At 51.6% G+C, this 26755-nt stretch overlaps 2 protein-coding genes across 4 annotated transcripts in view; one reads left to right on the top strand and one right to left on the bottom strand.

Moving 5' to 3' along the window:
• Positions 1-1406: 1406 nt before the first annotated feature.
• FAM83H (family with sequence similarity 83 member H) lies at positions 1407-25988 on the bottom strand. Of its 2 annotated transcripts, none has more exons than XM_081919598.1 (5): positions 25831-25988; positions 12363-12838; positions 8981-9145; positions 7868-7992; positions 1407-6891 (listed from the first exon to the last, which is right to left on the bottom strand). In XM_081919598.1, exons 2-5 carry the CDS (start codon positions 12819-12821, stop codon positions 4278-4280), a joined length of 3363 nt encoding a protein of 1120 aa, XP_081775724.1. In that variant the 5' UTR covers positions 12822-12838; positions 25831-25988; the 3' UTR covers positions 1407-4277. The 2 variants fall into 2 exon arrangements, with proteins under 2 accessions (XP_081775724.1, XP_081775725.1); XM_081919599.1 differs by lacking the exon at positions 25831-25988 and adding an exon at positions 20489-20507.
• Positions 25071-26755, top strand: part of IQANK1 (IQ motif and ankyrin repeat containing 1) — a gene marked incomplete at its 3' end in the record, with an annotated part of 32586 nt that continues 30901 nt past the window's right edge. For both annotated transcript variants that reach the window (XM_081919609.1, XM_081919611.1), the window contains exon 1: positions 25071-25092. The remainder of the gene's footprint in view (positions 25093-26755) is intronic.

Below are 26755 nucleotides of genomic sequence, written 5' to 3' on the forward strand. Positions count from 1 at the left end.
CGGGTCAAGGGGCCAGCAGGACTGAAGCGCTTCTGGCACAATGGGACACCACAGCAGTGCCTGTCTCCTGGCGCTGGGATGCTTTGGAGCAGCTAGGTTGGCAGGAGCAGGGACAAAGCAACAGGATTCAAACTGATGACCTTCCAGCGCCACCAGCGTCCCATACAGAATAGTCTGCTGCTGGATCAGGCTAAAGGAGGCCCATCTAGTCCAGCATGCTGTTCTCACAGTAGCCACACAGGCGCCCATAATCAGAAAGCCGCAAGCATGACCAAGCGCAAGAAAATCTGTCTCCTCTTGCAGTTTCCAGCAACTGGAACCCAGAAGCCTCACTGTCTGTGACCTTCTGATTTTTGAGAAGTTTCCTCTTCTGAAGTAAAGTCGCTTTGGACTTCCTTGCCAGTTGTCTAAGTAAATACTTGTTGAATTGGATGGCGCTGTGGCTGGTTTTGAATCCCCCAACTGCTTCTCACCCCAGTCCCAGACCACTTAAGCCCCAGGGCAATGTCCTTGAGGAGGGCTGGAAATTTTGCCATGAGCAGAACACACATTTGCCACAACTCTTCTTCCTTTGAATGCCTCTTTGATTTCATTCTCCATATTCTGATTTCTTATAGTTGGACATGAAATGCTAACTGTTGAAGTGGAGACAAATATCTATTGAATCCTGTCTTATGCATTTGGGGTGGGCACCACTGGCACCTCCTTAGAAGTCAGTGTGAGGCTAGCCAAGGTCTCAGAGGAGCTTACTTGCAGCTTGGATGCAGTGGTGGGGTGGGCAGTCATGAGTGAAAAGCTCATTTGTTCAGGATGGATATCAGTGGCTCTCACTGGAGTGCCAGAGAAACATGCACTAGGTGGCCTTTGCAGGTGGAGACCCTTTCCCAGCAATGCAGCCTCCCACCCTCCCATTTCACCTAGCCAGGGGCCAGGGAGCCTGTGGCCCTCCAGACATTGCTGAACTACGGTCCTCATCATCCCTGGCCAGACAGACTGGGGCTGATGGGAGCTAGAATGCTCTGGAGGACAGGACTCGAACCAATGGCTTCAAGTTACAAGAAAGGAGATCATGACTAAGTATTCGGAAAAACACTCTGACAGTAAGAGCTGTTCGATAGTGGAACAGTCACCCTCTCCTTCCTTGGAGGTTTTTAAGCAGAGCTTGGATGGCTATCTGTCATGGATGCTTCAGCCGAGATTCCTGCATTACAGGGGTTGGACTAGATGACCCTTGGATCCCTTCCAATTCTATGAAGAATCAAACCATGCCTGCAGGACGACAGCCATCCCCATACCTATTCCTGAGCCACACAACTCTTCCCATTACTTGATCCCAAAAGACAACTCAAGCTTCGGAGCCCTTGTTCTCCTGTTACTGCAATCTAAATATATGACAGACTCCAGAATTGTATGTACATTTGCATAGTTTATTCCAGTCACAGAACTTATTATTGCTTTTAGTGCAGAATGTCAACCCTCCTGATACAGTATTTCTGTGCCCCCTCCCCTCTGCTGTGGCTTGGGCTGAGTGGCTCCAGTTGCCAGTCCCGTGGGCCCTGCTCCAGAGGTAGCTTCTGCAACTCAGTGGACAGCTGAATGCTACCCAGTTGGCATTTTAAGCAACTTACACTATTTCAATTGATGCAACAAACAAGAGGGGCAAACTGTGCTTCAGGACTAGCAGAGGCTTGTGGCTCTGCACATGAAGCCAAAGGGTCACGCAGGACACTCCACAGGCTTGGGCCTGTCTGCAGTCATTCATGGTCCCCTCTGCTCTTCAGTGCAATATTCCTAGCCTTCTGGGAATCATCTACTTTGATTCTTTCGTTTCTTCACTTCTCAAGACATTCACAACCCAAACCAACTAGCACCTGGCACAAGGCAATGATGTCCAGAAGAGACAGAGAACCCTGCAGCGGAATTGGAGCAAGGGGGGGGGGGACCCTTCAGTCCAGCACTGGGTTCCTTTCAGAGGCCCAGCAGATGCTCCTGGGAAGCCCACAAGCAGAACAGGAGCAGAACAGCCTCTCCCTGTGGCGACTGGTGTTCTTGGAGGCGGGACACGGCCCTCCTGACTGGCAGTCACCTTACTCTGCTCCATGAATTTGTAAGTTCATACAATCGAAAACATGAGAAATGCTCCAGCCTGGTGGCTGCCCATGCTTGTGGGTAGCATCCCCCTCACCCTGAGATTTGGGGAGAGGCCCCTTATGTTTGGGGAAGCAGTAATGGAGTGACAGCTCCCAAAAGGGACATGGCAATGCTGCTTTGCATGCTTCCACGGAAGTACTGCTGTGCTTCCTCGCCAAGAGAACCTGTCTTTAAAGGCAGCATGCAGAGAGGCAGTGCAAGGAGGAAAGGGAGGGACACCAGCTTCTCCGTGTTGGCTGCCAGCTTCTGACAACCTGCGTGGGTTTGGCTCTCGCCCTGAAAACCATCCTCATAAAGCAGTGGTGGTTTACATGCCTATTGGTTTAGTTCCAGGGGCATAAATAGTTGCCTCTTTTAAATGCTCCTGGTCCAGCATGTGTGGGCAATGGTTTTCATGAGACCCTCACTGCTGCACGGGAGGTGGGATTCCTGGCCGAGACCTTGCTGGCAATCCTTCCTGCAGGGTGGACAACTTGAACCACAGCCATTAAACATGCTTTGTGTGTCTGCTCCCCTTGCCGGCTGCTTCTGTCCGTGGCCTGATTCGCCTCTCCTCTTTCTCCAAAGCCTTTCCTGGCTGTGCTGCTCACTGAGACTGGTCTAACGGGAGGCACCAGGGACCTTCGCTGCCCTGGGGCATCCCTCTTCCACTCAGCCGCAGTTCCTGCCCCAGGTGGGCCAGCCGCATCTTGGCTGCTGCAGTTCAGAATGGAGGTCAAAGGAGTGAATGCTCCTCCCAGGGAAAGGGTTCCCTGCACACAGACAACGATCATTTCAGGAAGACTAAGCCAGCAAGCCATTTTCTATGTGGAAGGAAGAACATTTACTTATGAAGGAGCACTCTATCACATGAACCCCGCCTGCAGTCTGAAATGGAGCAGCCCACTTGAGTCTGCGCACCTCCAGACTCATGGGAGCAATTCATGCTGTAAATTCAGGTTTGCACAATTAAAATGATTCAAACCCCTCTCCGTCCCCCCAGCACCACTTAAAAAGAAAAAGCAGCCTTTGAGCAATTCGGAAAGTGATAGGGAAACCCACTGAAAAGTGGGGGGGATGAATGAATGATGAGCAGCAAGATGTCTAAACCAACCAAGATGGATGCTCATTGTTGTATAACTTCCCAGCAAGCAAATGAGAACAAATGCCCAATGAAGGCTGGATGCAGCCTTGTCTCCTGTGCAGGAGCTTTGTGGAAGCAAGTCAGGATGGAGGATGCTCAATAAATAGGGTGCCTGGGGGAACCCTGAGTGACAATGGAGGGTATCAGGATTGGGGCGGGAGGGGAAGTGTCAGAAGAAGGGTGGTGCAGAAGCAGCTACCTATGTGACGCAAAAGCCCCTGTCCTTCAGCAGAACTGCCGTCTCCTCTTCCTATCCTCACCCTGCCCAGCAGGGTTGCTTCTTCCTTCCTGCCAGGGCCTGGAGGAAGCCTCATCTGCCTTGCAATGGCGACATGGGCAGTGGTGGAAGTCAGCACCCAGCCAGCTCTACCAGCCTAAGTCTCAGCCTACCCTGCAATTGCAAATGCTGCTGTTTACACAGATCCCCTTGGCACCCCCAGCCCCTCAAGTGCTTTATCGACGAGAGAGAGAGAGAGAGAGAGAGAGAGAGAGAGAGAGAGAGAGAGAGAGAGAGAGAAGAAACAATCTCTCTGAGAAAGATCTGGTTAAGTGGTGGGTCCCCAGCGCTGGTCAAGTAGACATCTTCTGGTGCTGCAAAGGCCGCTGTAGACTGGCCAGTGATGCTTTCGCTGAGGTTGGCACTAAGCCAGAGAAAGGCTGGATCTTAACCCAAAAAGCAGCTTGGCACCCGCCAACTCCTGACACTGAAGCAGAAAGTTTGTCACAGAAAGCTGCTTTGACAGATGGTTACAGAACTCCATGTCAGCTGGGCTCCCCCTCCCCCCGACAGAGTTTGGTTTCAAGCAGTGCCTTCTGGTGCCCCTTTTGTCCCCCCCCTCCAGGGGCCCAGAGCCCCCCTACCACCAGCCCAGCCACCTGCTCAACCCATTCCACAGCTGGGGGGGTCAACACAGCTGTCCTGACAGGAGGGCTTCCCACCAGCATTTGTCCCAGGCAAAGCGGTTCTGGACCAGAGAGGTGAAGATGAGCAGCAAAATCAGAGTCACTTTTTTGTTTTGAATGTGCCCAGGAGCTTGGGCATGAATTTGCCCACCTTCTTGTCTTTGGCATCGGGCTCACCTTCCTCTTCGCCATGCTCATCCTTCTTGCAGAAGACCTCAAACCGGCTGTAAACCCGCTTCTCCTTCCTCATGCTCTCCATCCTTTTCAGGAGGGAGTCCCTGTCCTCCGAAGGGTCCCTCTGCAGATTCCGCCTGTGGCTGCCAAAGCTCTCTGACCGGAGGATCCCGGTGCTTCTCTCCTCAGCTCTGTGGTCCAGGCTGGTGGCCGACTTGGACAGCTCTGGGTTGCTGGAGCTCGGCAGCTGCCTGGCCAGCTCCGCTCGGTTCTTCTGGCTGTTAGCAGAAATCTGCTCAAGAATGACCTTTGTGTCATCCCGGAGGTTGCTGCTGTAGAGGACATTGGATGTGGATGAGGGAAACCGATGCTGAGGGGACTGGCTGCCTTTGGGGACAAGGGGGGAAGGAGCCGGCTTTGGAGACTTCTCTTCCTCTATCGCCTCCTGGAAGTCACCTTTGGACAGTCGCTTGAGGCCTCCTGCACTCGGCTTCTCTGGCTTCCAGCTCTCAGGGGTGGCCTCTTCTTCTGGCTTCTTCTCCCCTTTGGGGTTCAGCAGCTGCTTTAGCCTGAGAGATCCTTTCCTGAAAAACTCCCGTGGGCTCTGCTCCTGCTTACTGCCGTCTTCCTCTGGCTTATTGAGGGAGCTGTTGGAGCCATGAGCCTTGGAGGGAACTTCCACAGTCTGGGCTTGTTCTGCTTTCTTGAATTCTGTCTCGGGCAGATTCTGAGCTTCCCCTTTGAAGCAAAGCTTCTCCTTCCTTTCTGCAAGAGCTCGTTTCTGAGTTTCTCCAACAAATATGAGGTTCTCCTCTGGAAGACTGGGCTTGTTCTCTATTGGGTAGAACCGAGAAGCGAGCTTGTCCGTTTTACCGCTCATCTGTGCAATGGGATCCTTGCCAAGCACGTCAGTGAGCTGGCCAGGCGAGGTGGACTCTCCAAATGCCCTATCTGACTCCAAGTGCAACTTGTAGCTGCCAAGAGAGTCTTTGGAGTCTGACACGTGGCTCTCCAAGATCTTGTACTGCACCGACTTGGTGCATTTCCTTTCTGCATTCTGGGACTCTTCCTGCAGGAAAGAGGACATGGCCTTTGTGTGACTGACGGTCGTACTTTCTGAGTCTTTGCCCACTGTCTTATACTTCTCAAGTAGCTCAGCTACTTTGGAGGCGGTGGTGGTCTTGACTGTCTCGCTGTCCTTCGTCACCTCGCTGGATGTCTGCTCTTTTTGAATCATCTGGACTTTCTCAGCCGACGTGTTCGGCTGGTCCAATTTGGCAGCACTAAAAATAAGGGACGACCTGAGTCGTGAGCTCCTCTGAATCAAGGGGTTGATCCTGCTCCTGAAGGGATCCTGCTTCACCAAAGAGGCCTCCTCAGCTGGCCTCTCAGCTCCTGAAAGTGGCAGTGGGGATTTGAAAGAGGGGAGGAGGTCACTGGGGAACCTTGGGAGGGGCTCTGTGGGGCCAAGCCCTTCGTTGTAGGCCTCTGACTCCATGGGTGTCGGGAGACCCTCCTCTCCTGGGTCAGACTGGCACCCACTCAGGTAGGAGGAAATTCTCCAGTTGCGCAGCCCAGTTCGGTTCTCTTGCACTTTCTTGCCTTGATCGGAATCCTGGTCTTGGTCCTGCAGGAACAGCCTTTGTTCCAGGCTCTGCTTCTGGGTTGGGGAGGTCTGGCACATGAACTTTTGCCCCATGTTCTGTGTCCGGAATGAGGGCAGCCCAAGAGGGCCATTCCCAGCCACATTCACTTGGTCAGAGCCATGTCTCACTTCCTTGGAGGAATTGGAAGGCACGTAGTCCAGCCGCAGAGGGTAGCCCTCCTGGGGGAAACCGGATTCTACTTCCGGGCACCGGAAGCCGTCGGAGTAATCCTCCGCTTCGTTGAACCCGGGCCTGCCTCCCCTTATTCTCTCGAAGAGCCCCTGGGGCCTGCTGGCACCGTGGGGATGCTCAAACTGATACTGGTAGAACTGGTCTTTCTGAAAATGGCTGGACTGAATTTTAAAATCATCCAAATTGTTCATGAACATCTGCCTGGAAAACTGCTTTGAAGAAGCAAAGTTCTCAAAGGTGCCTTCTGCAAAGCTGTGCCTTTTGAAGGAGTCCATCTCCAGCTGCTTCGAGCGGAGAAAGCCCCGGATGGGGTCCAGCTGGGAGTTCTCCATCTCCACCTTCTTGGAATACATCCGCATCGCTGACCCTTCCAAGGTGTGGCGCAGCATGTCGTCTCTTCTGAAGGAGGACAGGAAGTACCTGTCTGGGTCAACCCTGTCCATCAGCGGCGAGAAAAGGTTGTCTTCCCGGGGGAAGAGCAGGGGGTGCTTCTTGGGGAAGAGGGGCAGGTTGCTGCCGTAGGGTGCCATGCCAAAGGGTGCCATGAAGCTCTCTGGCGCCTTCACCAGGACATTGGCAGGAGGAACCAGCGGGTCTGACTGGGCAAAGAGGATGCGGAACTCCTCGTCAAAGCTGGCCACCAACTCTCCCTGGAAGATGTGAGCGATGCTCCGGTGGATCTTCTCAAACGACCACATGAAGCTGTGGAGAAGCAGGCAAGAGATGGGCACGTTACTGCTGCGAGTGGCCACTCTGCCTCGCAGGGCAGGCGCGAGATGCCTCCTCCACTTCCCTGTACCCACAGGATACTGTGGGCACCTCTCCCAGAGTGTGACTTCCCCTTTGTGGAACTCCCTCCCCAGAGATATCAGGTGCCAGGTTAAAATAACTCTGCCTGTGCCTTCAATGGCCTGGAATTGGGGAGAGGGCTCCTTATTGCTGCTGTTTCCCTTTAATATCTTGCTGGTTGCCTCTAGTTCCAGAGGGCCTTGAGCAGTGCCTGCTTTTAAGCAGAATAATGTCTACTTATTAGTGATGTTGTATTAATGCTGAAATCCCTTTGGATGGTCTTTCAAATTAAAAGGCAGAATATAACTATTCCACATAAGAATGTACAAAGCCAGAGTCTTATAATCTAAGGAGAATTACAGTCGGGACGGGTTGTTTGTGCGAGTCACATCCAAGCCCAAGGGACCTCGCAATGAGAACTGGAGTCCTGGAACAGCAAAAGGCAGACCTACTTCTGCTATTTCTCTTATGCACCCCCCCATCCTCCATAAGGTCTCTGTGGGAACTGGACAGGGCCTCCCCACTACTGTAGCCCAAAGAGCTCTGGCCCAGCAAGGGGAATGGGAAATGCCCAACTCCTGCTCTGCCTTGAGAGATTCTGCCTGGACATCCAAAGTTTGCTGCAAGGCCCAGTTGCTCCAAGAGCAGATGGATTTCTGCTTGCCCTCCTGACTTAGGATCCTGGCCAGCTTCCCCACCCATGGCGGGCCCTCTCCACCCCAAGGCTCCTCCTTGGGGGCAGCTGGGTGGCCATTTGCACTTCTTCCTTCCTCCTAAGGCTCATCACAGCCCTCGATTGCCCAGGCGGCCGTCTCAGCTGAAGTCTGTTGCAGCAGGAAGGAGTCAAGCCACCTGTGGCCGCTCCCCTGCTCACCTGCCCTCCACTCACCTGTAACTCCCGCTCAGTACCACCATGCAATCCACCAGCAGGAACTTCTCCTTCACATGCCCCTTGAAGGACTTCCCAGTGCGACAGTAGTAGGTGGGGCCGGAAACTGTTCTCACCCGGAGGAACTGCAAGGCAAGAGAGGTATCAGGCAGCAAAATCCCCAAGGAAGCCACTGCTCCTCCCAACCCAGGCCGTTTAGCTGCAGGCTCCCAAGAGGCAGAGTTGGAAGGGATCCCTGGGGTCATCTAATCCAACCCACTGCAATGCAGGAATCAATGCAGGAGGGTGTGTGTGTGTGTGCGCGTTGCTGCATGGTTTCCTCCACTCTCTCATAGAGCTTCTACCCAGTGAAGCTGAATGTTGGAAGATTCAGGACAAAAAGAAGTCTTTCTTCCTGCAGAGCACTGTTAAAACCGTGGATAGTACAGCCTCCAACCTAGATGGCTTTAAACAAGGAACGGACAAACTCCTGGAGGAGGAGAGGGCAATTGATGGCTCCTGGCTGTCGCACGAAAGATGGAACAAACTGTTTCTTGCTGCTCCAAAGGTCAGGACCTGAACGGATGGATTCAAACCAACAGGAAGGGAGATTCCAACTAAACCTTATGAAGAACTTTTGACAGCAGAACGGATTCCCTCAGAAGGTGGTGGACTCTTCTTCCTTGGCGGTTTTTAAGCAGAGGTTGTGTGGCCACCCGTGAGGGATGTTTCAGCTGAGATTCCTGCATTGCAGGGGCTGGACTGGATGACCCTTGGGGTCCTTCTATCTCTGCAGCTCAACCATTCTATGATTCTAGAGCCACAGTGGCTCAACTTGGCCTCCAGAGCTGGAAGCAGCAATGCTTCTGAATGCCACTTGCTGGAGACCCCAGGAAGGGAGTGTGGCTGTGCTCGGGTCTCACTTATGGTCAACCACTGTGAGAACAGGATGCTGGACCCAATGGGCTCCCCTGGGCGCCTGATCCAACAGCCAGGCTCTCCTGGTGTTCTCAGAGCTGCCTGCACTGTTTGGGGTGCTTGGGTTTTGGGGTACCCAAGGGGCACAAAATTGCACCCTGTGTCCTAGTGCCACATTGCCCCATGGGAGCCCCTGCCCCCTCCTGCTGTGCTTACTTCCATGTAGTTGAGGTTGACTCTGCACTTGGCTGCCATGTCCAGGAAGAGCTGGGAATTCATCTCATCCAGCAGGATGTACACAGGAACCCTGCGGGCTGCAGCATCAAGCACTTCGCCCAGCAGGTCCACATCAGTGAATATGTCCATCACTATGGCAACCACCTGGAGGGAAGGCAAAAGGGCAGGTTAACACCTCACAGGACTCTCTTTCCATCTTGGGAAGCCAGAGGACTGACTTCCTGGGAGCAGCCTCAGGTGCCCTGGCAGGGCTCGGCCCCTCTCTCCCGCACCTGCCCTTTGAAGGAGCTGCCAGCCCTTGGCCTCCCATTCCCTGGCCAGAGCCAGAGCTCACAGGAAGCAGTGTAAATAAAAGTCCAGTCACCCTACGGGGGCCTTCTCTGCTGGGCCCCTGGGGTATGGAAGGCTTCGTTTTTGGAAATCTCAATAGCAAAACCTTAATAACAAAAAAAGGATCTACTGATAATAAGCAGTCTATACATGGAAGCAATGAATAACTGATGAGATTCAACAGTAGCCCCAAAGCTGACAGCTTTGTGCATAGCAGCCTGCCCCCCCCCCCCGCCAAAAACCCCATTTATACCAAGACTGAAAAGGCCAGGAAGTTCCCCTCACAGTTCTCATATATAATCACATTCCTATCTTGCTCTTCCTTCCAAAGAAGCCCAGGGCAGCAAGCAAGAAATGATAGCAAATAAACATCTCTCTAAAACAAGTCTAATACAATTGCAGGCTTGGAAGAATCTGCATGTGAAAGGCTTGCTGGAAGGAGGAGGTCTTTGGTAGGTGCTGAAAAGGAGCCTGTCTTGGTCTCCAAGTTGAAGGAATTCCAAGGGCCGGGGAGCCACCACAGCAAAGGCCCGACTTCTGCATTGTGTGGAAGTGACCTCCGGACAAGACAGAATCTGCACCTGGGACGTGGCAGACAGTCAAATCCGTAGGAGGGCTCCTGGGGTGGGTGGGGGAGGCAGGCAGGCAGGCAGGAAGAGGGACCCCCCCCAACAGCACATCCCTCTAGATCAGCACCACCTCCCGGTGGCCCCTAACTAACAAGCCCAGCTTTACTATTACTATTATTGATTACAATGATTAGATTTCTTACCTTCCCTTCATCACTTGGTCCCAGGGTGGGTTACAACAATATAAAAATGCAATGTTAACATCAGTTGAAACCATTTACAATGGATCCTAGCCAGCCCCATATCTTCCTTTACCTCAGAAGCCCTTGCTTAGCACCCTCCAAATATCTGGAATTCCTGTGTGCATGTTCCGTCTCTCTCCTTTGTAGCCTCAAGCAGTAAAACCCCTTCCTGTATTTCTGCTTTGCCAGATGGCTGTCATTTTGCAAATCTTCCCTTGTGGAGTCTTCTCTCAGCCTCCCCTCCCCTTGGGAGTCTTCTGGGCAGCTACCGCTGCCACCCCGGTCTCTGAGCTGCCCCCCCCAAGAGAGGTGCCTCCTCACACTGCCCTATAGGGGCCTGGGAAGCACCCCTTGGCCAGCCCCAGAGGCAGCATGCGCCTGGGGAGCTTGTAGCCAGGGCTGCTGAAACAAACAGCTGTACAAGCCTTGGGGAGGCAGAGACAAGAGAGGGCATCAGAGGAGGGAGGGAAGGAAAGAGGGACAGAGACCAGTGTTGCCTGCGGCACCCCTGCCCATCCTTCAAGGCACCCACAGCACACTGGTTGAAAACCACTGTGGTAAGTGCATCTGTGCCCTGCTGGGCAGGAGCAGACTTTGGGCGGGAGGATCAGATCTGCTTACTACTAGAAGACAAGATGGCGGTGGGGGAGAGTCAGCCTGGGAAATCTCAGGTGCAACAGATCTCACAACTTTTTTCAGAGGGAGGCTTTGTTGTTGTTGTTAATTTTCAGTGGCTACCAGGGTCAGAAACCTCTGAATGCCGCCTGCTAAGGAGCACAGCAAGGAGTGCTACTGCTGCTGCTTTTTCCTCTGCTTAATGGACATGATAGGACAGGCATGTACAACATGTGAGTTAAGGTGGTGTCAGCTCTTCCATTACAACACTCCTCCATAATGTTCCTCCTTTATTTATTTCTTTTTATTATTTTTGCAAAAGGTGCACATAATAGTCTTGGAACAGATCTCTGTTCCGATCTCAAATTTCACCAATAAGCTTTAAAAAGGGAAAGTGTGAGGCTTGGGAAGCATTTTTTTAAACAAAATATTGTTTTTTTATTTCCTATTACACTTTGGGGTGGATGTGTATACAAAAAGTGGAAATTGTGGCCTTTGATTAAGCATTTTTATAACTATCCAATTTGTCTCAGTGTTTGAGCTGCCTCTGAAGGGGTTGCTGTTACTCCTGTGTGTTTATTTGAGATCAGGAGTCCTCCTGAGGAGCACATAAGGGTGGGAGTCCACTCATTTAGTTAGGACAGAACGAAGCAAGTTCCATGGAGCCTTAAGGTGGAGGAGGACAGATGAAGGCAGACAAGGAGTGTGGGAGGAGGGAGGCCGGATGCAAGGAGCCCAGGGGACTCCTGCAACTTCCTTTAATCACTGCACAGAAGAGGGAACTGCTGTGCCTTGGGGGGGGGCAGCTTGATGCAGCGCCCTCTCACTTGAAATCCGACAGACACCATCCCTGCTATGTTAAAACTGTTTTATTTGAGAAAGTATTTGCACCATGAATGTTGTTCTGATGTTTTAATCTATGATGTCAATCTGTGTTTTAAATTTTGTAGACTGTATGTTTCCATTTTGAAAACTGCTTTGAGCCCCGGATTCAATGAGAAGCAGGCTATAATATTTTTAAAGTAAAAACACAAGCTTTTGGAAGTGTAGCTGATCATGCCATCTGAAATGCCCTCTTCCACCACTAAAGCATAGCAGCCCCCTCCTCCTTAGCATCTGGCCACATGGGAAAAAGAGGGATACTCATTCAACACAGAGAACAACCCTGTGCAGCTTCGCTCAAGCAAGTTCCACTGCTCTCAGGCTCTTGGGCAAGTTACATGTCTCTGAGTCACACCACTTTGCCTTCTGTGAAATGGGCTTTGATAACTGGTTCATCACAGCAGCAAATGCCACTAGCTTTTCCCACCGTGACCCCTGGTCTTGCTTATCACCAACTGCTGCCACGTCTGCTGCCTTGCCAGCCCATAAAGCATGCAGAGCCCTGTCTGAACTGGGAGCCAATGCAGCTCCTTCTTAAGGACCAGCAGTAGGGACGTCATGGAGCCCCCAAAGGCTCAGGGCAGAGAGCTTTCACGGCAGCAGTAATGTCAGAAACTGCTGGATCCTGCCCACCTCCCCCTTCCTTCCTTCCTCCCGCCCGTCCGCCTGCCTTTGGGCTCCTGCCAGCGTCCTTTTCCCACAGCCCCCTTCCTGATCTCTCACCTGCTGTGCTGCCCGGATCATCCTGCGCGCTTCCTCCTTGATGCTGGGGTTGTCTGGGGGTGGGGGCTGCACCAGAGTGGTCACCTCCGTCCCTCGAAACCCAAAGACCATAGGCCAGCCCAGGTCCAGCTCTGGAACGGCCAGGTCAGAGTTCATGGGCCAGTAAGTGCCAGAGGAGCCGTCCATGTCTGTGTCGTGGGGGCCGGAGTCTGTGCTGCCACCCCCGCCCTCCTGATGGGCATACTGGGGTTTCTGGATGTGCTGGGTGATGTGCTCCACCTCCGAGGGGCAGAGGAAGTCCGGGGCGCCCTCTTCGGCCAGAAAGCGGTGGTAGTTCTCCTCCCCGTCCTCGGCCAGCGTGTCCAGAGCGAGGCGGTAGTACTCCTTGTAGTGGGGTGGGAGGTAGTTGGGGTCCAGGGGGTTGTCGCCCTGCGAAGAGCTCTGAGACCGGCGAGCCATGGCGACAGATGGGGGCACTGCGGAGGGAAGAGGCAGCCGTGTCACAGCAGAAGAGGCCCAGAGCGACTCACAAAACGTGCCACCATCCCCTCCCTCTTAGGGTGGGATCCTAAGAGCAGGACAAAGAATTCTGAAATGGGTCCGTATCTGCTTTTTAGGTAACTATAATTTTAGCATAATTCCATGAGACAGATATTTTACGCACAGAAAGGATGACCCTCAGTCCCCTAATCAATGACTTAGCTACTGTTTCTACATCCTGTTTGCAAAACTCAACAGGGAGTGCATCTGGCCACAACTACGTCTGGCCGTTCAGCTCCCTGGCAATTGATTTATGCTATTTTTAAGATCTGTATCCTAATTTTCTTCATAAAATAAACTTAAGGAGGCTTATAAAAGCCATAAAGTACATAAATGCCATAGTACATAAAATACACAAATACATAAAAGCCATAAATGCACCTTATGCATACAATACGCGGAGTTCCAAATTACTAAAATAATTCTCATTCATAAGTACCAAGAGCAAGATATAAATATTCAGTATAAAATGGGGATACAGCTTGATGGGAGCATTGCAGGAAGTTGGACTGGATGACCCCTGGAGGTCCCTTCCAACTCTAATGTTCTGTGATTTTATTATTCTATCCTGGATGGTATGGAGAAAGAGGAGGGCAGAGAGCACGTCTCCCTCCCTCTCCTAATCCAGCACCCAGCAGGATCACCCATGATGGAACCTCCCAGCCCAGGTCTCGCCTGACACAGGGGCTCTTCCTGACTATTGTGCATATAAGCAAAACCACACAAAGCCAGAATGGTCCTCCATGGGAGGTAGAAGAAGCTCTGCAACGGAACTTGAGTCGAGCATGGATATTAAAGCATTTTAGATCTTAAAAGGAAAATAATAGATATGAAAAAATATATGAATGACAATGCAAAGATAATTGATGAGAAACTTGATAGAATGGGAAGCAAAATTGATCAAAATGCCAAAATTATTGTGGGACTATCAAGTCAGATGAATGATTTGGTAACAAAAAAGTGGAATTAACAAAAATAGTCCAAGACCTTAAATGCAAATCCCAAAATCTATAAGAGGCAGCTAAGAGAACTCAGAATGAAAGTAAGGAAGTGAAAAGGGAGTGTGACAAGATGAAAAAGAGACCGCAGAACTGAAAGAAACACAGGAAGCAGCACTGGATGCAACAGCAACATTACAGATGCAAAGGAGGGGGAGGATTTAAAGATTCAGAGGAGCAGATTGAGGAGAAAACTACGAAAGAGTTGGCCAAGAGGTTAGATTTGGATGAACAGGTGACGTCTCAAGGTATAGAAAAAAATATTCAGAATTAGATCAAGTGTTGTTGTTGTTTAGTTGTGTCCGACTCTTTGTGACCCCATCCATGGACCAGAGAACGCCAGGCACCTCTGTCCTCCACTGCCTCCCGCAGTTTGGTCAGACTCATGCTGGTAGCTTCGAGAACACTATCCAACCATCTCGTCCTCTGTCGTCCCCTTCTCCTTGTGCCCTCCATCTTTCCCAACATCAGGGTCTTCTCCAGGGAGTCTTCTCTTCTCATGAGGTGGCCAAAGTACTGGAGCCTCAGCTTCAGGATCTGTCCTTCCAGTGAGCACTCAGAGCTGATTTCCTTCAGAATGGAGAGGTTGGATCTTCTTGCAGTCCATGGGACTCTCAAGAGTCTCCTCCAGCACCAGAATTCAAAAGCATCAATTCTTTGGCGATCAGCCTTCTTTATGGTCCAGCTCTCACTTCCCTACATCACTACTGGGAAAACCATAGCTTTAACTATACGAACCTTTGTTGGCAAGGTGATGTCTCTACTTCTCAAGATGCTGTCTAGGCATCTCAAGATGTCTCATTCTCAAGATGCTGTCTAGATCAAGTGTAGCCAGAGCTAATAATTGGCCTGGTGAGTGCCTGGTGTCCTTTACATCAATTGCCATCAGAGACAAAGTGCTGCAAATGAACAATAAAAGGAAACTGAGAATAGATGAAAGAGACATTGTCATTCTTAAGGAAAACCCTGTTAGGCTTTGGAAAAAGAGACAGCTACAAACCTCTTGCTGAAGCCCCAAATGCAAACTCTATAGTTTACAGAATTCCCAGAGGGTATCTCCTCCTTTTTTAAAGGAAAGAGACGTAGGTGCTTGATGGCGGAAGACACCAACAAATTCTGGAGGAAGTATTAGAAGGAAATGGGAGGGGGAAAACAACTAGTGGGAGGAGTGGACGACACGGACGTGGCAACGTCAACAGAAGGAAATTAAAGAGATTGGCCAAAAGGAGTGATTTAAGCATCACTCAAGGGCGTTAATAAATTGTTTATATTGTGTATTTACTGTTTTTATTTCTGTGAAGTGAAGATACAGAAGATTGCCACCAGGATTGTAAATGGACTTAATGATAAAGCCAAGAGAAACAGAGTAGAACATATCCTAACTAAACAAAAATGGGAAGTGATATGGGAATAAATTGGGGAAAATGAAAAAGAATTATTTAATAACCCGGACAGTGAACTAATCAAACAAAATATTAAAATGCTCCAGACACAATTCTCAATGATTATTAACCAAGAGATTGAATGGAAAATCAAGTTGCTAAAACATGGAAGCTTTAAGTTTGCAAATAAACCTGGCAAACTATTAGCTTGGCAACTTAAAAAACAAAAGCAGAATGAAAGGATCATAAACAAAATTAAAATCAGAGAAAAGAGTAACAGATGACCCAAGGAAATAAACAGAAGTTTTGTAAGTTTTTACAGAGAGCTATACAGGGAGGGAACAGACAATCACGACAAAAAAGAAGAATACCTAAAGCAGAAGAACTTACCAAAGATTCTAAAGGAGAAAATCAGCCTCCTAAATTCTCCTATTACCGCATTAGAAGTTCAACAGGCAATTTAAAAAGCGAAATCAGGGAAGGCCCTGGGCCCAGATGGCCTACCCGCAAGCTATTATAAAAAGCTAGAAGAACCCCTATTCCAACCATTAAAGGATATGATGAACAACATAGTAAAAACTGCCGGAATCATGGACAGAAAGTTATATAACCCTATTTCCTAAGCAGGGAACTGATCTAACAATTGTCTCAAACTACCAGCCAATTTCCCTTTTAAACAATGATTATAAATTATTTGCTGACATACTTTCGGAAAGACTGAGAACGATTCTTAAATACAACATTCACGAAGACCAGGCCGGCTTTCTCCCTGGACAACAGATGCAAAATAACGTCAGAAATGTTATCAATGTGTTGGAATACTTAGAAATCAGAATTGACAAACCAGCAGTATTAATGCTGGTTGATACAGAGAAAGCCTTTGATAATATCTCATGGAGATTCATGAAAAGAATGATGCAACTAATGGAGTTTGGTGAACAGTTTTGTAAAGGAATTGAGGCTATATATTGTTAAAAGAAGAAGAAAATCAGTTGAAATTTTAAAAAATTAAAGAAATCAGGGCATAATGTCAGGGAAGAGTTAGAAGTTTCCAGTTTCTCAGAGGGAGAAAGCATTCCCCAAGGGGGGAAGGAGAGCAGTGAATCTAACAGAAGGGAGCAAGAGGAACAAGAGGGAGGGACCGGCTGTTCCCAGGAAAGGCAAGGGTTCAGTTCTAGCTCAGATTGGGAGGAGGGGAGATACAGGCCAGCTCTAGCCAGGAGGGTAGAAAAAAGAGGGGAAAGCGAAGGGAAGGGCGCCTTCGCCATTTTGAGAGTGGCTGGTCATGGAGAAGCAGAGCTCAGAAGGGATCTGAAAGAAGTGACTCTGAGGAATGATATTTAAGAACTGTTTATAAGATTGTTTTGTTAATACGCAATAAAAAGTTTTATAAAAGAACAAGAAGCGTTTGTGTGGTGATCTGAAGAGGACAACGACCAGGCCTGACACACACCTGTCAGGTTGGCTACAATATCACCAACTTCATGAGATATTTAAACTCAACAAAAGAAATGGCTTTGAGACAGAACCCTCCAGATTGAAAAAAGAACTGAAGCTCTCTCCAAAATGGACCGACTCCTTCTTGACTGGGAAGTCAAGGAAGAGGAGGCAAAATCAGTAATGGTTAAATGGGCTCAAGACTTGAGTCACAACATCCCTATGGATGCCTGGGAAAAACTATGGAAGGTAGACATGAAGTTCACTGCATGTTATGATAGCCATGTTCAAATATATAAAAGGATGTCACATAGAGGAGGGAGAAAGGTTGTTTTCTGCTGCTCCAGAGAAGCGGACACGGAGCAATGGATCCATACAGTGGTGCCTCGCAAGACGAAATTAATCCGTTCCGTGAGGCTCTTCGTATAGCGGTTTTTTCGTCTTGCGAAGCAAGCCCATTGACAGCTTAGCGGATTAGCGCTACAGCTGTCAAGCGGCTTCCAGCGATCAGCTGTTAAGCGGCTTATCAGCAGAACAGCTGATAAGCGGCTTAGCGGTTTAAGGGCGAAAAAAGCAAAAAAAACCCGCGGGGGGATGCAAGATTTTTTTCGTCTTGCGAAGCAACCCCATAGGGGAATTCGTTTTGCGAAGCGCCTCCAAAACAGAAAACCCTTTCGTCTAGCGGGTTTTTCGTCTTGCGAGGCGTTCGTCTTGCGGGGCACCACTGTACAAGAAAGAAGATTCCACCTAAACATTAGGAAGAACTTCCTGACAGTAAGAGCTGTTTGACAGTGGAATTTGCTGCCCAGGAGTGTGGTGGAGTCTCCTTCTTTGGAGGTCTTTAAGCAGAGGCTTGACAACCATATGTCAGGAGTGCTCTGATGGTGTTTCCTGCTTGGCAGGGGGTTGGACTCAATGGCCCTTGTGGTCTCTTCCAACTCTATGATTCTATGATTTCCCCATGGCCCACCATAAAGGGGGAGAACTATACAGTGGTACCTCGGGTTAAGAACTTAATTCGTTCTGGAGGTCCGTTCTTAACCTGAAACTGTTCTTAGCCTGAGGCACCACTTTAGCTAATGTGGCTTCCCGCTGCCACCACTGTGCGATTTCTGTTCTCATCCTGAAGCAAAGTTCTTAACTCGAGGTAATATTTCTGGGTTAAAAAGGTAAAGGTACCCCTGCCCGTACGGGCCAGTCGTGTCCGACTCTAGGGTTGTGCGCCCATCTCACTCAAGAGGCCGGGGGCCAGCGCTGTCTGAAGACACTTCCGGGTCACGTGGCCAGCGTGACGAAGCTGCTCTGGCGAGCCAGCACCAGCGCAGCACACGGAAACGCCGTTTACCTTCCCGCTATAAAGCAGTACCTATTTATCTACTTGCACTTAAGGGTGCTTTTGAACTGCTAGGTGTGCAGGAGCTGGGACCGAACGACGGGAGCTCACCCTGCCGCGGGGATTCGAACCGCCAACCATGCGATCGGCAAGTCCTAGGTGCTGATTTCTGGGTTAGCGGAGTCTGTAACCTGAAGCGTCTATAACCCGAGGTACCACTGTAGTACCACAGGGGGTGCATTCATGGTTAGGGGGCTTGCTTTTTTCTAACTAGAAGCCACACCTGTTCTGCTTGCCATTAGCTAAAGGAAGGCCCATCCCTCACGCCTGCACCGCCTGACCCTTGCCAAGGTTCTCCTGCCCTATGCCTTGCCCACCTCAGCAGGAGCCCCAAGGGTGATGACTTGACTAGCGAGGTGAGGCGAGAATATGCTCTGCAGAATATTCTCCACAAACTATAAATTCTAATGTAAGAACCAGTTTTACACACCACATTTTAAAAATCCAGTAAATAATAAGTCAAGCTGTGATATTGCCAGTGTAAGTAATGAATAATGATTTTTTAAAATTTCAGTTACATTACTGAGCACTTTTGTCATTCACCATTGACAGTTCTGAAATGTGAGCTACAGAAAACATTTTTTGTTTGTTTTAAAAATGCTATTCATTTAATTTGGTGAACATTTTAATTCGTATGTATTTCAACTATATGTAATAGCCTTTTTTCTATTTTGGTGTGACCTTATTCTTAGCAATTCTATACCCTTGGCCATACTGTGACCGTATATATTTATTTTTTACAGAAGGTAATTTTAATGCTTTATACACTTAAAAGTACCTAGGCCTATGTGTATCAGCATGTGAGGTGGCCTTGATTTAAACAGTTGACATTTCTATATTTTTATTTAGTGCCAGTAACTGGTTTTTGCAGTGCCATTCAATGGTACATGGTGATGTTTATCAGAAACTGACATACTGAAATATATTATCATATAATGATAATGTATTTAATGTCAATGGCTTCTTTTTTATATGTATGCATATAGTTTTATTTAACAAGCTGTGTTTTAGTCACCGAAACAGTTACAGTGATGCCCCGCAAGACGAATGCCTCGCAAGACGAAAAACCCGCAAGACGAAAGGGTTTTTCGGTTTTTGCGTCGCTTCGCTAGACGAATTTCCCTATGGGCTTGCTTCCAGGACCTCTTCTGAAGGCTGGCGGGGGGCAAAAGTCTTTGTCCCCCCTGCCTGCCTTCCCGGGGGCTTTTAAATCGCCCCGGGACAGCGGAGAATGTCCCGGGGTTTTTTAAAATGCTGGCGGGCGGCAGCGAAGGCTTCGCTGCCGCCCGCCAGCATTTTAAGATCGCCCCGGGACAGCGGAGTCTTCCGCTGTCCGGGGCGATTTTAAAGTGTTGGCGGGCGGAAGCGCTGCCGCCCACCAGCATTTTAAGATCACCCCGGACAGCCTCTGCTGTCCCGGGGTTTTTTAAAATGCTGGCGGCGGCAGCGAAGCCTTCAGGAACAACCCCGGGACAGCGGAGGCTGTCCGGGGCGATCTTAAAATGCTGGCGGGCGGCAGCGCTGTCGCCCGCCAGCATTTTAAAAAACCTCGGGACAGCGGAGAAGTCCTCTGCTGTCCCGGGGTTTTTTTAAAATGCTGGGGGTGGGAAGAAAAGCCCTTGTCCGCCCCCCCAGCCTTCAGAAGAGGTCGGGGGACAGACTGTCCCTGGACCTGGTCTGAAGGTGGTTTCCATAGGAACGCATTGATTTTCAATGCATTCCTATGGGAAACCGTGCTTCGCAAGACGAAAAACTCGCAAGACGAAAGAACTTGCGGAACGAATTAATTTCGTCTTGCGAGGCACCACTGTACTGTGTTAGAACTATCAGAAGCACAATATAGCCTATTACTGAATTTCCTTGTATCAAACTTTAACATGCCAATTGTATTTTTTTACTTGTCCTATAACATGTACATGTTCTAATGGAAGAATAAAATATGATTTAACTGCTGAGTTTCCTCATACGAAACCTTAACATGACAATTACTGGTGCCATCACCTTATTATATCATTTTCAATGCATTAAAATGAATATTCTCCTATTTTAAATGAAAATTCACTAATATTCTCATTGATTGAGAAGATTATTCTTGAGAATTTAACATCACTAAACTTGACCAACAGCCCATTGCTCATGCACCGGCTTCCCTGGCCATGCGCTGGCCAGCTGCCCCCCCAAAAAAACTCCTCCATTCCTTTCCTGTGTTCCCAGAAGCCTCTCAGACCTTGCCATCTCCAGTGCACTTAAGACTGGGAGCTCCAGGTTTTCCTCCGTGCTCAGTGTTGCTGGCACTAAATGTACACCCAGTGAGAAAGGAGGGGTGTTGGGGTGGGGACACACAAAGCGCAGCCCCTCCTGATTCTGGCTGCTCACCTTCCAGCTTGCCAAGAGCAAGAGGAAACTGCTCGGCTCCAGGCTCTTGGGGGAGCCAAGCCAACTCCGAGCGTTGAAGGCAAGCTCCAGAGGTGCCCTGTGCCCACCGGAGGGGACCCGCCTGGCTTTGCTGACTGGGGTCCCGCTGGCCTTTGTGCTTCAGGACGGCTTCCCTCAAGCAGAAAGTCTCCTTCCGCCCCTGGCTTGGCTACCTGCTCTGGCAAGTGATGGTCGCGCAGTGGGCTCCCTCCTGGCAGCCCCAGAGCCCGGGCTCTTGCCAGGGCCTCGTCTGCTGGGCTCTGGAGCTGCTCCTTCCTGTCCCGGCCTGTACCAGCAGGGCCTGTTGCTACGTGCTGCAGCTGCTGCGGCTGGTTCCCAGCACCACCGGGTGCTCCCTTGCGAAACTGGCTTGGCAGCTTCAGACACACCCAGCTGCATGGAAACTGAGAGAGAGGGTGGGGTGGGGGAGGCAGCCCTTGGCTGGGCCCAAGCACAGCCAGAGAGAGGATCGCTGGAAGCCAAAGGATGGCCTCCCCTCACACCTGCCTCTAGGGGTGCGGCTGGTTGGCCTCAGCAGCTGGGGGAATCTCCTGACCCAGCAAGTCAAGCTTCTTCAGGAATACAGGCTGCCTCGGAAAGGCCAACTTGCCAGCAAATGCCACTGCCCCACAGAACACAGGCGGGCACCTGGTGGCCGGAAACCTCCCAGTCCCAGCACAGCACCGAAACGCCCCCCTCCCAGGTGAGGGTGGTCCGGCTTGGGGCTCAGGCTGGCCTTGAGCTTTTCCTCTGAAGACGAGACAGAGGCCTGGGGGACATCAGAACATCAGACCAGTGGCCCATCTAGGCCACCATCCTGTTCACACAGTGGCCAGCCTTCTGCCCTTGGCTAGGGACATGGTAGGCATGGAGTGGGCAGCTGCCTCGCCATCCTTCCAGCAATACATGTGCCAGGGCTGCGCCTGGGAGTGCGAAATTCAGCTCCCTGCTCTTCCTCCGAGGCAGGAGGCCAGGGAAGCATGTCTGCCTTGCTCTGAGCAGGGGGCTCATGGAGCAGCCCCCCCCTCCCGGCTGGGTGTTTCCCCCACAAACACAGCCCTGCATTCCTCTGGGTGTTACTTTCTGTGCAGCCACATGCTCTCATACCCCTCTCTTAGAAATTCCCCAAGGGGGCCGGAGCCCCACTTCCCACCAAGCAGGGGCGTGATGGGCAAAGGGGGAGTGGGATGCCACAGGACTGCTCCAGACCTCTTACATGAGGGTCTTGGGGAAGCATCTGGTGGCCAGACAGAGACCCCCTCCCCCCGTGGGACAAGCGGACCCCTCTCCGCCTTCCTCACACACGAAATGAGCTCACCCAGCACCTCTGAAGCCAATGGCCTAAGCGGGGGTTTGCTTGGGTGCCTGCATAGAGAGGGAAGAATTATCCCAAGGCCACGTTAACCACAGAGTTTCCAGGCAGCCATGACACATGTAACTTCTCCATTACTTTAGAGGCCTCCGCCTACATTCTGTGGACACATTTGAGGCTTCACATTTCAAAGGCTGGTGCAGAATTTGGCACCTTAACCACCTCAGCTTTGGGTTTAACGTAGCAAGTTGCTAGCCCCCAAGGAAACGCGGGCTCTTATGAATGGGGTGCACAGTTCCCTCTTGTTCTGGGGCTGAAGGGGCACAGTCTTGGTCACCCACCAGGCCATGCACACCCAAGCACCAACTCACACTGGCTCCCCCCACCCAATGACTGAGAGCAGGCTAAGACCAGCCTCCTGGCGGGTGGAGGGCAAGGAGAAGGGTGCCAGGCCAAGGTGGGAGCCCTTGGAAAGTTCCCAGTAACGGTCGGGTGTCCCTCCTTTCAGCTCCTGATGCAACCAAGAACCTGGACAGCAAATAAATAAAGCCCCAGAGGACCCTGAAGAGGAAGCAGCGCTCACAAAAGTGGGTTGCCCAGTGAACTCCACATCTTTCTCACAAACGGCAGATGAGGCAGCCGACCTGCCTTTGCCTCGGTCATCCTGCTCTTGTAAGACAAGACAGGTTGGCTCCTCTGTGCCAATAAACAAATACAGCCACCTGGAGAGCTATAAATGGGGGGGGGCACTCCCTCATGTGCAGCTGGAGGTGGGCTGCTAGCAGGACCAGAAGGCAGCCCTGTTCTCCCTGCCTGTGATTCCCAACAACTGGTCGCCTCCTCCTCCACCCTCTTGGAAAGCCATCCAAGTTGGTGGCCAAAGCTACACCTTGCAGGAACCAATTCAATACTGCGATGCAAAAAGGACCTCCTTTCGTACGTCCTGAAATCTTCCAACATTTGGCTGCACTGGACAACTCCAAGCTCCAGTTTTAAAACAGATGAAGACCTCTCCCTATTCACTTCCTCTCAATGCGCATAATTTTATACCCCTTGTTCAAATCTATCACTACTCCCCTTTCGCTAGAAAGCCCCAAATATTGCAACCTTTCCTCCTAGAGGACTTGCTCCACCCCCACTCTTTTCTTCTAGAATAATTTTTATTAAGTTTTCAATTTTACATTTCAAAATAAACATTTTACAAACTTCAAAATATCCAAAGACTTCTCTTCTTCTCCTTGCATGGTTCATTTTACATGTCATATGTTCCTGCATATTTTACTATAACCATTGAAATCCGTTTTCCACTTTTACATCAATCAAATATCATATACACTGTTGAATTTCTCTTAATGCTGCCTGCGTTTTCAGTTGTGTAGTTATTTCCCATATATTCAATAAATGTTTTCTACTCTTCTTTAAATATATGTCCTTCTGGCTGTCCTGTTCTATGTGATAAATCTGCAAGTTCTGCATATTCTATCATCTTAAGCTGCCAGTCCCTTTAGTTGGGACCTCGCTCACTTTCCATTTTTAGGCTAACAAAACATGGGCCGCAGTTGTTGCACACATAACTAACCTTTTCTGACACCTAGGAATTTCTGTCTAGATTATTTCCTGTAAAAAGTTCTCAGGGTTGTTTTTTTTTGGGAGGGGGGAAGAATCTTAAACATTTTTTCAACTCATTATAAATCACTTCCCAATATACTATTACCTTTCTACATGTCCACCACATATGAAAGAAGGTTCCCTCTCACCCCACTCTTTTCTGAACCTTTTCTAGTTCCACAATATCCAGTTCCACAAAATATCCTTTAGACTACCTCACAACACAATCCTAAAACGTTATTTTTAAAAATTGAAATTGAAAACCAAGCATAAAACAAAACCATCACACAACACATGTATGAAATACTGGTGTGGAGCATAGACAAAAAGGTGGCCAAATAGATCTGTAATACATTCTAGACTTTGGGTCTAGAATGGGTCTAGACTTTGGGTCTAAGTGGTACCTTGGTTTAAGAACAGTCCGGTTTAAGAACGATTTGGTTTACAAACTCTGCAAAACCGGAAATAGTGTCCCGGTTTGTGAACTTTACCTCGGTCTAAGAAGGGAATCTGAACGGTGGAAGGGCACTGGCAGCGGGAAGCCTCATTAGGGAAAGCTCACCTTGGTTTAAGAACGGACTTCCGGAACCAATTAAGTTCGTAAACTGAGGTAGCACTGTTCTACAAATTATAACTAAAAAAGTTAAAAAACCCATAGGGGGACTCTTTTCTAATCCGGCTACACAGGAGATGGCAACTGCTATGTTGGCTCCCAAATGCAATGGGGCAGAATGGGGCCTTCCAACCAATCAGCTCAGGTTGGCTCCAAAGTGTGCAACTTGTGCATTTTGCAGCTCTCACCAAGACAGAAAACTGGTGTTAACTTCAGGCAATGGCTCCTCTTGCGTGAATCTCACCCTGCCCATGACACTCTCTGTGGAAGTCCTGCTCCAAAATGCATCTTGCAGGGGGGCGAGGGGGAGGGTCTTGGTAGCAGCCCCAATGCGCAGCCCCGTCTCTGCTCTCGCCTGGGACGACTAGGACACTTGCAATCAGATCAGAGCCTCAGCTGGGGACCTTGAGAGCAGGCTGCTCAGCTTGGCTTTTCTTATTGTTTTGTGATTGTTTTTCAATCATTATACCCATTTCTTGTTTCAATTCAAAAATTAAATTACACTCAGACACCACTACGGTGGGCCCTGTTCATTCAAAGTTAGCCAGAGCAAAATGACGGTTGGGGGTGGGAGAGAAAGCAGGTGAGGGGACTTCACAGGTGTCTGCAGGGGGCAGCCCCCCCTTCTTCCCTCCCCCTCCATCTTGGGAGACAGACCCACCATTCTCCCACTTCTCTGGCTAGAAGCTGAAGCCCAGATAAAGTGCATGTGTGTGGGGGGGGGCGTTGCTCAGAGGAACACTGGCCTGCAAATGTTTTGGGGAGCCCTGGCAAGCAGAGGGGGGTCCGATGACCCCCCAGGGCCAGCTCTTGAGGCTGGACAGGCGGGGGGGGGGCGCTCCCAAGCGGGCCCACCTGCCTTCCTCCCGGGACAGCTGCTGCCCTGGAAGGGCGGAGGCCAGGAAGGAAGGAGGCAGACAAGCAAGCAGTTCCTCCTCCTCCTCCATAGAATCGTGGTTTGAGAGGGAGCCCAAGGGTCATCCAGCTGAGCCCCCTGCCCTGCAGGACTCACAACTCCAGCATCTCGGACAGGTGTCTCCCCCCCCCCCCACCTCCGCTTCCCGAAGTGCCGCTTGACCTGAAGTCGGCGGAGAGAGGAAGGCGCTGCGCGGAGTCCCGGCCGGGAAGCTTTGCGGCCGCTCCCGGGGAAGGGCAGGCGGGGCGGCGGCGAGCTTCGCCGAAGCGCGGCCGCACCCAGCTCGCCGGGCCAAGCACCTGCCGGAGCCCGGCCCCGCACAGGGCTCCGCGGTCGCCGGGCCCGATGGGCGAACCAGCCAGCGCCGGCCTGCCCCGGCACGCCGAACGGCGGAGCCGCCGGCACGTGTCGGGGCAGGAGCCGGCACTCCCAGCCGGCGGGCGGGCGGCCGCCCCGTCTCTCGCGCGGACCGGGAGCCCGGCGCCCCTCCGGCCTCCGGGGACCCGTCACCATGCGCCGGCGGAGGAGCCCCGACAGTCCAGCCCCGCGGCAGACGGACGCTCCTCGGTCCTGCCCCGGCCCGGGAGGGGGGCCGACACCCCCGCGCCCACCTCCGCTCCCGGCCTTGGCCCCTCGAGAGCACCGCCCGTCCGCCGCGGACCTCGGCCCGTCGCCCATACCGCGCGGCCGGCGGCCCCATTTCCCCGACGGCAGACGGAGACGCCGCGAAAGAGGGGCCCCGGGATCCCGGCCTTTCCCGGCTGCCGCTCCGGCCGCGGCCCCGCCGGGCAGCGCCTACTGGAGCGGCCGGGCGGCCAAGCGTCCGCCGGCCTCGTCGGGGGCGCCCGCCTTACCTTGCCAGGTGAGCCGGGCAGGCGCGGGTCCTCTTTCGGGCAAGCGGGCGGCGCTGCCTCTCCTCCCGCGACGCCTGATTCACCTCGGCGCAGGCGGGAGCCAAGCTCCACCCAGGGCAGCGCGGGGCGCGGAGCGAAGTTGGCCGGCCAAGTCGGCCCGAGGGGGAGAGCGAGATAAGGCGCGCCTCCCTCCCTCGCTCGGCACATTCCTGATGCGCCGCCTCCGCCTCCCGCGCCTCCGCCCTCGCCGGGCCCGGCTTGCCCAGGTTGCCCTGCCCTGCCCGCGGGGGACGGGGCTTCGTCGCCGGCCCTCCCGCCTCCGGGGACCCCGCTCGCCGGGCAGTCCCTGAAGGGGAAATCCCCTCGCGCGCTCCTGCCTAAGTTAGGCTGTCCTACAGGGAAAGCATTCCCACGTAGAAAAACGCGTGTCGGGCTCCGGTGGGGCGTCTCGGGGAGCCATCAATCCTGAGGCTCGGCGAGACTGCTTTGCTCGGAGGAGGAGCGTTGGCGAGGCTACTAGTCCTGCATTGCGGGGGGTGGACTAGATGACCCTTGGGATCCCTTCCACCTCTGCAATTGCAGAAGCGAGGCTTCGCGGCCCATTTCACGGGCCCGGCGTCCCAGTCCATGAATTCGTACAAAAGAGGCTTCTGTTGTTCCCCGCGCAAAACCCTTTTCTATTTGCGACACATTTTTTATTGATTAGATTTCTCCTGAAGGCGAGGGGCTGGCTCGGCGGCACGTGGACAGAGGCAGCAGCCGGGGCTCCCAGCGGGGCTCCCGGCCGGGCAACAGCCCCAGGGCTTCCGCCCAGCGGAGGGGCGCTTTCCGGGGCTGCCCTGCTCGGGCTCCGTGACTCACCCACCCGGCCAGCCCGACGGCCCCGCCCGGAGTCCCGCCGCGCAGCCCTGCGGGGTCTCCGGCG

Source organism: Podarcis melisellensis (assembly GCF_964234715.1).
Source record: "Podarcis melisellensis genome assembly, chromosome: 7".
Classification (NCBI taxonomy): Eukaryota; Metazoa; Chordata; class Lepidosauria; order Squamata; family Lacertidae; genus Podarcis; species Podarcis melisellensis.

Excerpts from the sequence above, each read along its gene's own strand:
- FAM83H (XM_081919598.1), bottom strand. The coding sequence starts at position 12,821 with ATGGCTCGCCGGTCTCAGAGCTCTTCGCAGGGCGACAACCCCCTGGAC. Across the intron at positions 9,146-12,362 it reads TGATCCGGGCAGCACAGCAG|GTGGTTGCCATAGTGATGGA; the intron begins GTGAGAGATCAG and ends CCTTCCCTCCAG. Across the intron at positions 7,993-8,980 it reads TCAACCTCAACTACATGGAA|TTCCTCCGGGTGAGAACAGT; the intron begins GTAAGCACAGCA and ends CTTGCCTTGCAG.